This window comes from Diadema setosum, chromosome 21 (genome assembly GCF_964275005.1).
Source record: "Diadema setosum chromosome 21, eeDiaSeto1, whole genome shotgun sequence".
NCBI lineage: Eukaryota > Metazoa > Echinodermata > Echinoidea > Diadematoida > Diadematidae > Diadema > Diadema setosum.
Genome location: NC_092705.1, coordinates 24,924,334 through 24,939,242, shown reverse-complemented (window position 1 = coordinate 24,939,242; position 14,909 = coordinate 24,924,334). Strand labels below are relative to the sequence as shown.

At 37.4% G+C, this 14,909-nt stretch overlaps 1 protein-coding gene across 1 annotated transcript; it reads right to left on the bottom strand.

Annotated features, from left to right (window-relative positions):
• Positions 1-8,032: 8,032 nt before the first annotated feature.
• Positions 8,033-14,909, bottom strand: LOC140244151 (peroxynitrite isomerase THAP4-like). The gene is made up of 5 exons (XM_072323781.1): positions 14,778-14,909; positions 13,311-13,461; positions 11,370-11,476; positions 9,249-9,352; positions 8,033-8,152 (listed from the first exon to the last, which is right to left on the bottom strand). Exons 1-5 carry the CDS (start codon positions 14,788-14,790, stop codon positions 8,033-8,035), a joined length of 495 nt encoding a protein of 164 aa, XP_072179882.1. The 5' UTR covers positions 14,791-14,909.

Genomic DNA, 14,909 nt, shown 5'->3' with positions numbered 1-14,909 from the left:
GGTGCCTATAATCCTTTCCTCTTTTGTACGAGCTCAGTGTTGCGCGGTGGTCACTGGTCTTTTCAGTGAGGGAGTATTTATGAAGCGCGAAATGTTCGACAAAAGACCGATATCCTTTGGTCGTGGGTTATAGGGCTATCATATGAGTGATAACCAGGTGAAACTTTTATTCGAATGAAATTCAAGAAGTTCAGGGGGGCGTTTCATCAATGAGTTCGTCGGAGATTTCACCGACAAATTTGCTATCAGCCAATCAGACCAAGGATTTCATTAGCTTTTAACAGTTGTCAGTGTAAATCCTTGCGTCTGATTGGCTGATAGCAAATTCGTCGGTGAAAACCTCCGACGAACTCGTTGATGAAACGCCCCCCAGGTAATTTCTTTTCAGACTGAAATTCGAGAAATCAGTAGATCATTTTAAATATGAAAGAAGTGGGACGAGTTTATAGTGAGGAAGTTTTGATTTGTTACGGAGTCATAAAATGGGAACTAAAAAAATTACCATTATGGTCACGTGACTGCATGTGACGTTGTTCTTTGCAATTTCAATAGCCATAGGCCCTATCGAACGCTCACGAAGAGGGCATAGCAGGCTAGGATTTTCTCGCGCTTTCAATCATTATGTGATAACGTCTTTGATAATGGTCGATGCGCAATAGTTTCATTTTAATGTCTCTTCAGCCAAGTCGTAAAACACAAGACAGATTTTTGGTCTGAAATAAATGGAAGTGTTATGACAGTGATGTTGTATCTGCCATGTGAATGAAATGATTCGTCTAAACGACCCAATTCATGCCGTATGAAATCTAGGAAAATCCAAGATTACACTCCACAGAGTCACGAAATTTCCCCGGCTCCTTGTTTCGAGACCGTTCTTTTCTTCTTCTTTTTTTTTCACATGTCGCTTTCCATAGTGCGAGTATCAGGACGAAAATGGGTGGCTCCCCAAAAATAAACACAAATTCGGACCTATTGTTCTATCCACTTTAGCACCGTTTTCTGAAGACTGCAGCCATTTATTCGGGGATTTACCTGCTGCAAACAGAATTATTTGCACTGGATCCACAATCACGAACACTGCGACGAAAGTGTGGAGTTAAAATATATCACCTCCTATACTTAGTTTTATTCTTTGTGAAGATCAATCTTCGCGATGGCGCAAGAGACAGGGTCCTATATCTTTTGTGTCCATCTGTATCTGTTTTTTCTTTTTTCATTGCAGATTCTGAAGCCATTGATTCTGCGATTTGCCTGAAACAAACCGAGAATTTGCCCGAAATGTATACACAAACTAATATTGTGTGGTAAAAGGACGTAGGATTACATCGCAGCTCTCTCTCTCTCTCTCTACTTATCTATTCAATTATGGTGGTTGAACTTTTCAAGTGACGTTTTCTCCAATATTTGATGATAAAGTTTTACACTACAAACGTCTTCTCACTCAAATTAAGAACAAATACAGTACAATAAGTAACGCTGAATGTAACCTTGAACCCGGGCATGCATCATCTGTACACGTAAATCACTACAAAAATCGCAAGCAGTTGAAATGACCTAAACTCGAACTCAAAACTATTTCTTTTTTATACCTTTGATATATTATCAACAAGAGATCAACGACTTGGACGCATATTATGCACAGTTGCAAATGACCCCTTCTATGTATAGCGTGAATTTCAAGAATCGTATTCTTATTTTCAACTTCGATTCTACAGTATTCGAAATGAAACAGATTATTTGACATGTCTACATCTAGACTGAAATATCGACATGGTTTGGAAATATATTTGTAAATATAAAAAATGGTTTTATTTTCTGTGTCTTTTTTTTTTTGAACAAAAATTGTATGTTCCGGTGACACAATGCTATACTTTCAACGTAAAAAGCAATGGTATAAAACAAATTATGACATTGATCAATGAATGGTCTCAGTATTCAGGTCTTATATACAGAATGTATACCCTTTTCTGTTCTTTGCGGCGGAGCTTTTCTAGGAGAATGTATCTAGAATAACATATCTGTCTAAATTAGAGCCAGATGCACCGCTATGTCGGATTATTCTGTCTTTTTAATTCCAGTGAAATTGATTCAGTAGGCCTATATCGAGAACATTGACTTTCTTTCTGGGAGCCTACTCTTACAAGCAGTTGCTTCTATGTAGGTTCCCATCACACACAATTTTACTAAATTATCCGTCATGAATGTAATGTACGTGAGAATGACTTCAGTATTGATTTTGTGCCATGTGAATGCTATTTGTATGTATACTGCACTTTTATGTGTTACCATGGAGCTACCAAAGCTCCATGGTGTTACCTTACATTGTCGTAGATGGATGTTGTAAACACAATACAGTATGATTTGTGTGGAAACTTAATAAATGAAATGAAATGAAATGAAATGAAATGAAATGAAATGAAATGAAATGAAATGAAATGAAACGAAATGAAACTATTATTACGGAAGGAGGGAAATCCTGGTGGAGGAACAACATGTCACACATTCTGACACCAAAATAAATAACCACCACTAGGAAATCAAACTTAAAGTAACGAAAACTTTATTCTTCCCTCGCCTCCTCAAACGGCATGGTCCCAGCCTCGAGCCATCTTGTCTTGGCCACCGTGAGCCGAACAGGCCACACCCACTTTGTACCAACATGCATATTCATGACACTATAATATGATATACACATAACTAAAAATTGCCTTTCAATAGTTTGCAATCGATCAGTTTGCGGGTCTCAGTGTAACTGTTCTTGCCACGTCGCGTCGCGTCGGAAGAAGCCTCCGCGGGACATTTTGGTTATGGTTGGAACATCCTTTGTTTTGAAGGCATGCATAAAATTTGAATAATGTTTGGAAACTGGTCTGTTGTGTGTGAGCTTGTCGCATATAAAAGCGGGATCTGAAACAGAAACACAAGGCCCTTATATTTCACATCTATTATTAATTTCCTGCATTCAAACAGCCAACAGTGGAAACGGTCTTACTTGATTTGATTTAACGAATGCTATTCCGATGATTAATATAGAATGTATTAGTGTAAATGTAAGCTGCTTAGAAGATGATTAAAAGACTTGTTAATCCATTCTAATAGAATGGATTAGTGCAAATGTAAGGTGCTCAGTAGAGGATTAAACGACTTGTTAATCCATTCCTTGAGGTAACCCGACGCACTATACACTAACCCGTGCATTACTCAGAATATACTCGAATACTCGACTACTTCTAAGAACCGCGCTCGTATACCATCACGTGGCGAACCGGGATTTCTGCGAATTGAATCGTGTCAGTGTCTGAAAGTTTTCTTTTCTTCTGATAGCTGCTGAATGTATTCACTCTGATTTTTCATGATGAAGAGAAGCGTGCATTACATCCAGACTTCGTATTTATCCTTCCCAGAATGACGATAATAATGATGAAAAAAAAAAAAAAAAAAAAAGACCCACGCCCATTTAGCCCGAACATCACATAATTCATTCGAGAATAAACACGATTGACCGGTGAGTCTGATTCTCAGTGCACAGCTGAGAAGAAGTGTAAATATGTAGTTGCTATGGAAACAACCGCCTAAAGAAGGAATGTGACTCTCGTTACAGTGACCTGTATATTAAGTCTTGTCTTTTCATTCCTCCCTTTCCGCAAGAGGAACAAGGAGACATCATTCCTCTGTTTTCTTTTAACTCGCTGCTAAATACGGAAACAAGACAGAATATATGTGAAACCAGTGGGAATTACCAGATGTTAAGAAGTAACAGATTAAGACGGACCACATGCACGCATTCTGAAAAGATATCAGACTCAGAGTAATTGCTTTCATAAACGTGTCAGTGTTTTACTCCGTGGCAATGCTGCTTTACATCTCATTATTTTTCCGGTTCTTCTTTCACCAGAACTCAATATTACGTTATCGATGTTGGCGCATCATACTTGCCCTTCGCGGAAATTGGATTTTTTTTTCCTTTTATCTGCTCCCCCCCCCCCACGTCTGTCATCTTTTCTCTTTGACACGTGCATGGTCATACAACATTTAAATACAAACTTATGCATCAATTCAATTTCAAAGTATATCTATATTATATCTACAGGTATATACATTAGATATGACTTCAAGCGGGCATCCTTGGTAACGCGTTGGCTATGTTATGACCTGATATTGTTCTCTCAGCATAAAGCTCACTTGACAAAGTGCAGGGTGCCGAAAATTTGTGTGCTTTTGTAAATAAACTGTTGGTACATGTATTGACAGCATGATGGATTTTTGGAGTTCTGTTCTCCCAAGTTATTGATGATATTGATTGACTAACACGTGGAGTACGAATCACTTAACACACACACACGCACACACACACACGTACACACGCACATACACACAAATATACATTAAGTAAATGTGTGTATTTAATTGTGCATATGTATATGTGTATATTATATGCGTGTATATTGATTATATTATGTATATATATATATATATATATATATATATATATATGCATATATACGTACAGATAATTATATGTATCATATACATTTCCATTTAAAAAAAATCTCATCATTCTATAAAAGAAAAAATCTGAAAGAGAGTGAATAGCACCTCGGTGTGGCCTCACACTATGCGGTTTTTTTTCGATCGCAGTGCTTGCGATCTGTTGCGGGTGCCAGATCGCAATCATCGAGTCGCAAGAAGTCGCGAGAAGTCGCATGCGGTCGAGAACCGCGTGCGACTTCTCGAAACCGCAAGCAGTCGCAAGAAAAAAACGCATAGTGTGAGGCCACCTTTAAAGGGACATTCCGGACGATTTTCATAATTTCACATCATGTAGTACATAAATCAAAAGCTCCATGTATAGATTCGTGGAATTTGTTGTGGTCCTTGAGCAGAGAAACCAATAAATTGAAAATCTTAAACAAATTACACTGAACAGTGTTGATGACATCATTTGCAGAGCCTCACATATTTCAGAAATGTAGCAGTGCAATTCCATTACAATACCACTTGCTCAACAAGTTCACCTGTGAAGAATCTATGCATGTCTTCTTCTTTTGTTCTGCTTCCGTGAGCCCCAACTCATGCATTCCTATGGTGAGGCTGCCATGTCATCATCCTTGTTCATTGCAATTTGTTACAAATTTTGAAAACATTCTCATTCCTCATCCCAATCACTATAAATTCTGAAACTCTGTACTCAGTTTAACTGAATTATAGTTGTTCAAATGTAAAAGTCTGAAAAATCATCCGGAGGTCCCCTTTAAGAGCAAGTGGTAGAGCGCTTGAGAAAACAAACACAAACAAACAAATAAACAAACAATCGTGCGCTCCTTGTTCAATTCAACTGTGAAAAGGTTCATCTCAAAATGTCGGAGGCTGCTATTAGCAGTCACAGAAAATGAGAAAGGAATATATTCAATGATCCTACATTGAATATTCGTATTTGCATTCAAATACATCAGGCGGTGGTTTGACCTGTTATAGTTTGTACCTGCATGGTGTTCTAGATCAATTCCGATACTTTGGATCAAAGTTGAACTGTACTAACTATATACACCTGTCACTAGATTGCACTTCTTAAAAAGAAAAATAACAATTAGGCCCCTTGGTCAGTTTGTGTGAATGTAAATGTTTAGATTACAGTTTTTGCGCATGATATAACTATACGTAACAAAGGCTAGCCTTGGGCCAACATTGTTTGTATAGATTATCAGAAATTTGAATTATGGGTATTGTGTTAGATATTTGGATTACAAATTCCACCTCTAGACCAAAGTCTATCGGGTTCTATAACAGGCTTTTACACATGCTATTGTGAGTTCTGGCTAGGGTTAACAATTGTTCATCTCTACATCAAAATTTGTGCGTATTTAAGTGTTTGAGCAGTATACATTTACATTGAACATTCTGGGCGTACACGGTAGAAAGTTTGCAGAATACTATTATAATACAGTGGCCGCGGAACCGGTCACACACTTTTGGTTCGTTAAAAAAAATACTATTATGATACACACACACACACACACACACACACACACACACACACTGCATTATGTGAGAAAAATGTATAAATACAGGGGGGGGGGGTCTGATAACGAAGCGCCAATCTTCAGCACAGAAAAAAGTTTCAGCACTGAATGACACTGACATGGCAAAGATACGTTTTTTTTTTGTGTGTGATTTATTTCAAACAAATATTGAGCTCATTCACATCTTCACACAGTATAAACTTTGAACTTTGATTTCATAAGTCACTAACAAAAGTAAGTGGAACTTTGAATTGCAGAACTTTGAATAATTGCGAAGTAGATATTTCATAACAAATAAACAAAAGCTGTCATCAGTTAATTCAATATAAAACCTTGGGAAAGTTAATTGGTACTCTGGTCTGGCAAGATCTGCACAGATGTAAACTAACTCAAAAAGAAAGAAAGTGCAGAAAGAAAGGGTTTCTATTCCTCAAAGGACACAAAGGCAATGACGTGTACATTATTGTCCTATCTATAACAGGCTGGTAAAAGATTTGTCTTGAGCACAAGTTAGTCTTGGTTATAGCACGAGTATGCTTTCAGCCTAAGTCAAACTTTTTGTGTTAAAAAGAGACAAAGAGAAGCCGACGTGGTCGTGAGTGTTGGGGTGGTATACATCCCCAAGTAAATCTTCATGTATAGAATGAGATTTTGTTTAAGTTGTGAAATAACTTGAATTGACAAGGGAAAATGGGCAATCTATGAGTGAAAGTTTGGATATGCAAGACAACGCATCACAATTATTATACATTGTATGAACATGTTCATTAATGAATGATATCTAAACTTATTCAAGTCATTCTTAACTTGATCACTACATCATCATCATCAAAAGCATTTGATTCCTAAAAACTTGAAAACAAAGAAACATATAAGTCAAAATGCTGCTTTCATAATTTGTTATAAAACATCATCCAGAGTCCAGAGTCCAGGGTCATACTTTGCTACAAGTTTTCGTTGTGTTTTAAACTGTTTTCAGCAAGATATTCATGACTCCCGCCATCACAAGAAATAAAACAAGAACAACAAAATTTAGTAGAAGTATTTCCACGGATGTATGAAACAACTGCATGAGATATAACAGTGTTCATTGCATAACATTCACAGAAAATTTCTCAAAATCATTAGCTTTTCATGGTAACGCACGAAAGAAAAAGAATAAAAATGAAAACATAAAAAGGAATAATAATGACGAGTGCGTCTGTTGGAAGTGTAAATGCAATGATGTGAGAAACCCTCTGGCACTTTTATTAAAATCACTCACATTGTTCTTACATGATGCCTGTTACTTCATCTTCCAAATAAGTGCCTCCATCTCTTTCAAAATTACCCACCATGGAAGTTTACAAAAGGTAATGCTCCGTTTACACCAGGTTCCCAACGGCCACGGCAGTCACGTTTCAGACCACCATGGACTAAACGGGATGGACGGGAGACAACGCGATAGGACGGGTTGGGCAAACGTGATAGGTCGTGCTTGCCGTGGATGCCTGCTCATATCTTTAAACTATCAAAAAATTGCCATGGTAGTCCCGGTGCCAATGAGAAACATTTAGGTCAAAATAAAACTATAGGTGAACGCAACAAAACGTGATAGAACGTGATATTCAATAACAAAGCTTAAATGCGGTCCGTAGTGCGACGCGACGGAAATTTTTGTGTAGTCTAGCCAGACTAGACGCCGTGAAGACGTCGCCTGATAGTTACATGTTCATCTTTGGTTGGTAAAATCAGACTGTCTTTTCTTTCCCGTGTTTTAGAGAAGCAGCTTTTAAAATGTAAATGCGTGCAATAGCATTTTCTCAGCTTATTCTGATTTAGTCATGCAATCCCTACGAAAGCACTTCAGCACTTCATTGCTCATATACTTTTGTCTTCATGTTTGTCTGTGGATCCTATTGTTTGTTTTTTTCCTCGTCTTATGTTACCTTGGTTATAAACATATAACTCTACTGATTCACATTGTATCGCTTGTATTGCTATCTCATCTGACCCGAGCTCGTGTGGTCATCCTACTGAATCTTCTTGTACTGGATCTTGAGATGCGGAGCGAGATCTGGTGTCTTGGTTGTTGCCATGGAGACCTTTTGCTCCAGGGTGTTCTCATTGATCAGCTTGAACGTTCTGGTGATCTGCAGCAAAAAAAATTACAAACAAACAAACAAACAAAACAAGCTATTGGGATCAGTTTGAACAGGAAAGGAAAAATTGTTCCTTTGTTCGCGGAAGATGACCGTTGCCGCATATGAAGGGACACGAATATGTACATCAGTGTGTGTGTGGGGGGGGGGGGGGGGGAGGGGAGGGGGGTCTGAGCATTTTTGCGACATGGGATATTAGATTTTTTTTTTTGACACACCACCTCATTTCAAGTAGGTTCTCCTTCCCCTTTCAAATATATTTTTATTGCAAACAAAGCATAATGACGTATCAATCATTATCTATTATTATTGGAATTGTATTTTGAATATTTTTTTTTTGAGCCCATAGGGATATACGCACTAGTTATGATGCGTTGATTGTTATCATTATTGTTATTATCATTAAATTCTTCTTCTTATTATTGTTGTTATTGTTATTATAATTATAATTATGATTATAATAATAATGATAATAATAATAATAATAATAATAATAATGATAATAATAATAATAATAATAATAATAATAATAATAATAATAATGATAATAATAATAATAATTACTATTATTATTATTATTATTATTATCATTATTATTATTATCATTATTATCATCATTACTACTACTACTACTATTGGCATCTGGCCAACCAGCAAGCAATCGCTGTACGATAAACTCACTGCTAGGGGTCATCCCACGAGACCGATCGACACCCAAGAGTCATACGTAGAGCCCACGAGTTCGACGTTGAAAACAGGGTTCATGAGTCACACACCTCACGAGTCATACTGCCCATGAGTTCGACCAGGAAGGTGGGTACCCTGGTTCGACCTTGGGCAAATACAGCCCATGAGTTCGACTAGGGAAAAACGGCCCACCAGTTCGATAGATAAAACACGGGGCTCAACGTGTCGGTCTCGTGGGCCTTGATAGTTAAGTGTCGAAACTATTAATGGGTTGTATGACTCTTAAACTGTAGAACTCATGGGCTGTATGACTTGTGAGCTGTATATGACTCGTGGGCTGTATGACTCGTGGGCTGTATGACTCGTGGGTGTCGGTCTCGTGACGTGCACCTCAGCTCACCTTGGTGGTCTTGGGTTCGTTGGCGAACCACACGTTGCTGACAGAGGTCGACTCCAGGCTTAGCTCCGTCCCGTTCACCTCCCCTTCCGCCATCTCAACCACACCTGCAGAGAGACACAAAGGGGATAAGTATTCGTTACTGGCCGAGTATGAAGGCAACCTTGATGATGTTTAAAGGTGATGACGTTTAAAGGGATGATACATTATTGGTGGAGGCGAGGATAAGGCTTTTAACTGTTTGTAAGATACCAAGAAACCACTTATGAAATAGTACATAGCATACCATTCTAAGACGAATTCAAAGTTTATTTGATGAAAATCGGTTTTGGAATAGCTATAAAGACATCCAAAAACAAAGTAACATAAAGCGGTCATAATAAAAGGTGGGTCCCACCTACTGAGTATTATTAAGATTGCTCTATTTTACGTATCTCGGCCATTTCAAAACCAATTTTCATCAAATAAACGTTGAATTCCTCTTGGAATTACATGCTATTTCATATTTCATACGAGGTTTCTCATTATCTCACCCAAAAATGTCAGAAACCTGAAGTTAGGTCTCAAACAAAACTATACAATCCCTTTAAGGTATTGTACATCGATACTTTAAGGTATACTGTACATCGATCTTACCATTATGAGCATGCAGTGATTAAAAATAGTTTGAATTATAACATTTGATGCATATGAGCAGGTCAGTTGTGTCACATCCTACCATATATAAAAAAAATCGCAATAAAGCCAAAAATATAAAGGAGATATAGCTATTTTTCTCAATAAACCATAACTGCAGACGGTTTATTCTAGAAATACTTTTATCATAACTATTGCTCACATCTTGTATATATTTAAAAATAATAAGCATTGATTATAATGATGAACATTTTGCATTGGTTGTTTCTATCCCTAACTCACATTTTAGAACTATTTTGTACTGAGCACTAAAGCTGGGTTTTTGTTTCTTCTGAAAATAGTAAATAATGTCTTTAAACACGATCGACAGACAGTCTCGAAGATAACCTCGATAAATGTTACAATAGTGACACATCTATACATGCCAGGGGCGGATCCAGGAATTCCGTAAAGGGGGGGGGGGGGGAGGGGCGGCAGCAAAAAGGATTTCTGGTGCTACTTCCGGGTTTCATTTCATCTCTTCTTTTTGTTTCTTTTGTTAAAAAAAAAATCCGCCCCTACTATGACTGTCACTTTTAAGTTTGAAGGCACTACTTAAAAAAAACACCAAAAATCAATCAAGTCATTGCTGTTATCTGAGATAGATTCTCCAGATTCAGGGACAGTTGTCAGTTCCCGGTCGAGTTTGGACGTAGCTGAAGAAAATGATGTATTACTAAGTATTAGTAATAAATGGTCCTGTGTATACAGATGCTTTGTATGCTTGTCAAGTGCTGACCGACACTGAAAACTTTACCATTGTATACATTGTTCACACTCCATGCAAGAGAATGGTTAAGTAAAAGTCTTAATCTTCATTTAAAAAGAATGCAGTGGCATTGCCTAGTTTTTATATCTTCATACAAAAATCTCATTTGAGACAAGCTATCATTTTACATTGACGCTTTGATCATTGATGTTGGGGAAAAAAGACCACATATAACAAGTCCCTATCCTGATTGGCTAGCAACTTAAGAGGCGCATGCGCAACCACCGGAGCAATATTTCCCGGGACTTTCACATTATACACCTCCACTCCACCCACTGTAAAATCACCCGCAGTCCCATACTAATGGCTAGCACAGCTGACCACTGATTAACTAAAGAAGATTACCTGAACGAGAGATGGTTCCTGCCCCAGCGTAAAGCATAAAAATGTTGCTCATTACAAGAAAGCGATAATGAAAGCAAATATCATGCCTCTAACTCATGCCTCCAACTCGTCAAAAGTCGCATAACTTTGACCCCATGTTAACCTGCGCTGGGAAACCACGAGAAGAAGCTATGCCATTTTTTTAAAGATGTGAAATGAATCTCACAATCAAGAGGGTCTTTCACATTCATGATATAATCTACAACATAATTATGGCAACACCTCATCATTAACCTGATTTTCCTTTGTCTGAAAGGCCACGGTTGTACCAAGGCAATCATGAGACACCTGCTTACCAATGCTGATACTCGACAAGAATGCCGCACGTTTGGTGCCAACGTTAACTTGGAGAAAGCCACACTCACTCTGGAAGGGCTTGTTATTTGCGTCACGTGATGAGGAGCTGTCAATTTAAGAGACAAAACGTGATGAAACAGGCTCGTACGTTATCTGTTTTTTTTTTTGGGGGGGGGGGGACGTAAAAGAATTAAGAATAGATTCTATTTCAAACAAAATATTAATGTGAGCTTGAATTTCAAGTCAAACTTTCACAGTAACTAATTAAAAACATGTTAAGGAAAAATAAATGTTGCATTTGAAATATTCTGACCTTTTCTGATAACTTCCTGACGATCATATTAATCATAATGATGGAAAAAACGTATCATGTTCGCATAATTACTGAATAATCTCTTTAAAGGGTCGGTACAGTATTGGTGATGAGGGTTGAGCTTTCAACTTTTTGCGAGACACTAAGAAACCACTTATGAAATGTTACAGAGCAAAATTATTCTAAGAGAAGCTCAAAGTTTATGTTATGAAAATTGGGTTTGAGATGGCTGAGATATCTAAAAACAAAGATAACCAAAGTGATACAAATAAAAGGTGGACCCAGCTTTTATCAGCATCTGCTTGTTTTGGATATCTCAGCCATTTAAAAATAAATTTTCATCAAATAAACTTTGGATCCCTCTTAGAATGACATTCTCTCTCATATTTCGTAAGAGGTTTTCTCATCATCTCACAAAAGAATATCGAAACCTAAAGTTCCATCTCAACCAAAACTATACCATTTAAGAGTAGCCTACTATAGATGTAAATATAGGGTGCTGTTCGTTATTCCGAAGGTTCGTTATTCCGAAGGTTTGTTAATCCGAAACACACAAATTCCTTATACCTAGAGGTTCGTTAATCCGAACATTTATGGCGTTATTCCGAAGGTTCATTATTCCGAAGGTTCGTTAATCCGAAGGTTCGTTAATCCGAAAATGAAATAGGGTTCCTTATTCCGAAGGCTCGTTTATCCGAAAATGAAATAGGGTTCGTTATTCCATAGGTTCGTTAATCCGATAATGAAATAGGGTTCGTTATTCCGAAGGTTCGTTGATCCGAAATGAAATAGAGTCCGTAACGAACCTTCGGAATAAAGAGCTTTGTTTCATTTTCGGATTAACGAACCTTTGGAATAACGAACCTTATTTAATTTTCGGATTAACGAACCTTCGGAATAACGAATTTTCGAAATAACGATCCTTTGGAATTACGAACCTTCGGTCTAAAGAACCTTCGGAATAACGAACCTTCGGAATAACGAACTGTAACCGTAAATATAATGGTCATGACATTATGAACTACCCGCATGGGTAGACATCTTCGACAACACATACATCAATAATTAGTCAAAGTTCAAAGATTATTGCAAAATAGAAGTCTAGAGCATTATATCGCACATGACACTGTATACGTAAAAGTAAATTATAAACTGAAATTCATTATTTTGTTCAAGAGCACTAGACGGAAGAGTTATGATTACTAGAATAATGTAACATCCCACTACAGACTTGTGCTATGGTGCTCTTGATATTTCCCAAGGTCTTTACAGACTTATACTTATAAAATTAATATTTGAAATTGTGGCAATGTTTTCGTCATTTTCTTATATCTGGTAGTCATCCAAATAAGACACAACTATAAACCTTGTACCCTTTCAGCCATTGACATAGCAGAATGGGTTATAATATCAATAATATCAAATTACTTGGCAATAAAACAGAGAAAAATGCCAGGTCTACAGGGCTAAGCATGGTCATGATTGTTGCAAGATAGCAACTTACTTACAATCAATCAAAATTAATTAATTAATTAATTAATTAATTAATTAATCAATTAATTAATTAATTAATTAATTAATTAATTAATTAATTAATTACAACCAATCAAAATCAATCAAAAAGTACCTGAACTGCATCATTGGCTCCCCAACGTTTGAAAACGCAATGGTCTCCTTGAGGGAGAAATTTTTAATGGTGGGGTAAAAACCTTCTCCTTGTACGGATTCCCACTTGCCTAGCAACCACTTCAGCGGCTTGATGGCATCGTGAAGAGGGGCTGGAGACAAGACAATCATTAGAAAAAGGAGAGGTCAAAGCCTGCATCAGTGTTCAAAAGTAGGTTGCATTATCTGGTTCCTTGACAAACTAACTGAAATCATGAAATCTTACCATCCAACTGAAATCATTTGTCTTCAGAGTTTGAATTAAAAACAAACAAATAACCAATAACCCTATAACCTTCATACAAAAAAAAAAGGAAAAAAAAGGAAAAAAATATAGTGGCTGCTTCAGAAACAAAGAAATACAAGATAATTGTGAAACAATACTAAAGATTCCGCACTCGTCCCAAATCCCATCTGAAAACATAAAGACAGAGGAAATTATGTACAGACAACTTCTTGCACTGGAAATTCGGTCAAGAAGAGTACTTCCATCATAAAATTTATCATTATCCAGAAAGACGAGAGATTACTAACATATGAAGTTAGATAGATTTGACTGAATGGGAGGCTCTTATAACTATAAAGTGACTCAGTATACCGTATCATTTTACATCTGGCAGAAATCTTTCACATCACGCGAGGCCCCATCTCGCAGGCGATTAACGATGCACAAATTATTATCATACTTATTCAAGGTTTCTTAACGGAATTACCCTCTTCAAGGGAGGGAAGGGTTTAAGATTTTGACCCCTTTTTGGAAGAGGAGCCAGCAAAATTACCTCCCGTGAATTGGAAGGGAAACGAGAGAGCAGCATGACGTATATTTGTAGTGCATCTGACTCCAAATGTCTTGCGTAGAGAAGCCTGGACCGGGAGATCGGGATAAGGAGATCGGGAAAACATCAGGAAGACCCGAAACCTCGCTTCCGGAACTTTATTATTATTATTTTTTTTTTTTTGGGGGGGGGGGGGATGGTGGAGGAGGGAGGGTTGAAACCAATCCCATACTAATACCATATAATCCCTATTTCAGGATCATTTGGAAACGATTTGAAAATTTTACCCCAATTAAAAATGTTTCGGGAAAAATACTAAACAACCTCTACTTCAACGAATTTTTCCCGACTTGGTCCCCCATAGACCCCTTTCCGGAAATCGGAATCGGGAACGCTCATGCGTTACAGATGACTACTTTACAGACATAATAGGTACCAGTTTATAAAACAGTATTACTATAGAAAAACAAAACAGCGCAACATATTATGCAGGCTTATCAGCAAATATCACTGAACTGCTTCTCGATTTATTATTATGACCATAAAATACAAACTTTATGGTCATAACTTTTTACTCGGAAAGAACCGAGCTGAGTTGCATGAGACTGAAAAGAAAAAGAGTACAAAGTGTTTCAACAATAATCACAATTTACCTGATGAAGACATCCTGTAAATCTGAAATTTCGAACAAAACTCGGGAACAGGTACTTAGGACTCTCCGATGTCAAACACCAGCAGCCTAGGGTGTGCTCAACCGGTTATTTTGTTCTTCTGCGTAATTGGTA

Bases quoted from the DNA above. Each gene is read 5' to 3' on its own strand.
- LOC140244151 (XM_072323781.1), bottom strand. The intron at 11,477-13,310 runs GTACTTTTTGAT...TTAAATTGACAG, and splicing joins GAGCCAATGATGCAGTTCAG to CTCCTCATCACGTGACGCAA. The intron at 9,353-11,369 runs GTAAGCAGGTGT...GTCTCTCTGCAG, and splicing joins CTTGTCGAGTATCAGCATTG to GTGTGGTTGAGATGGCGGAA.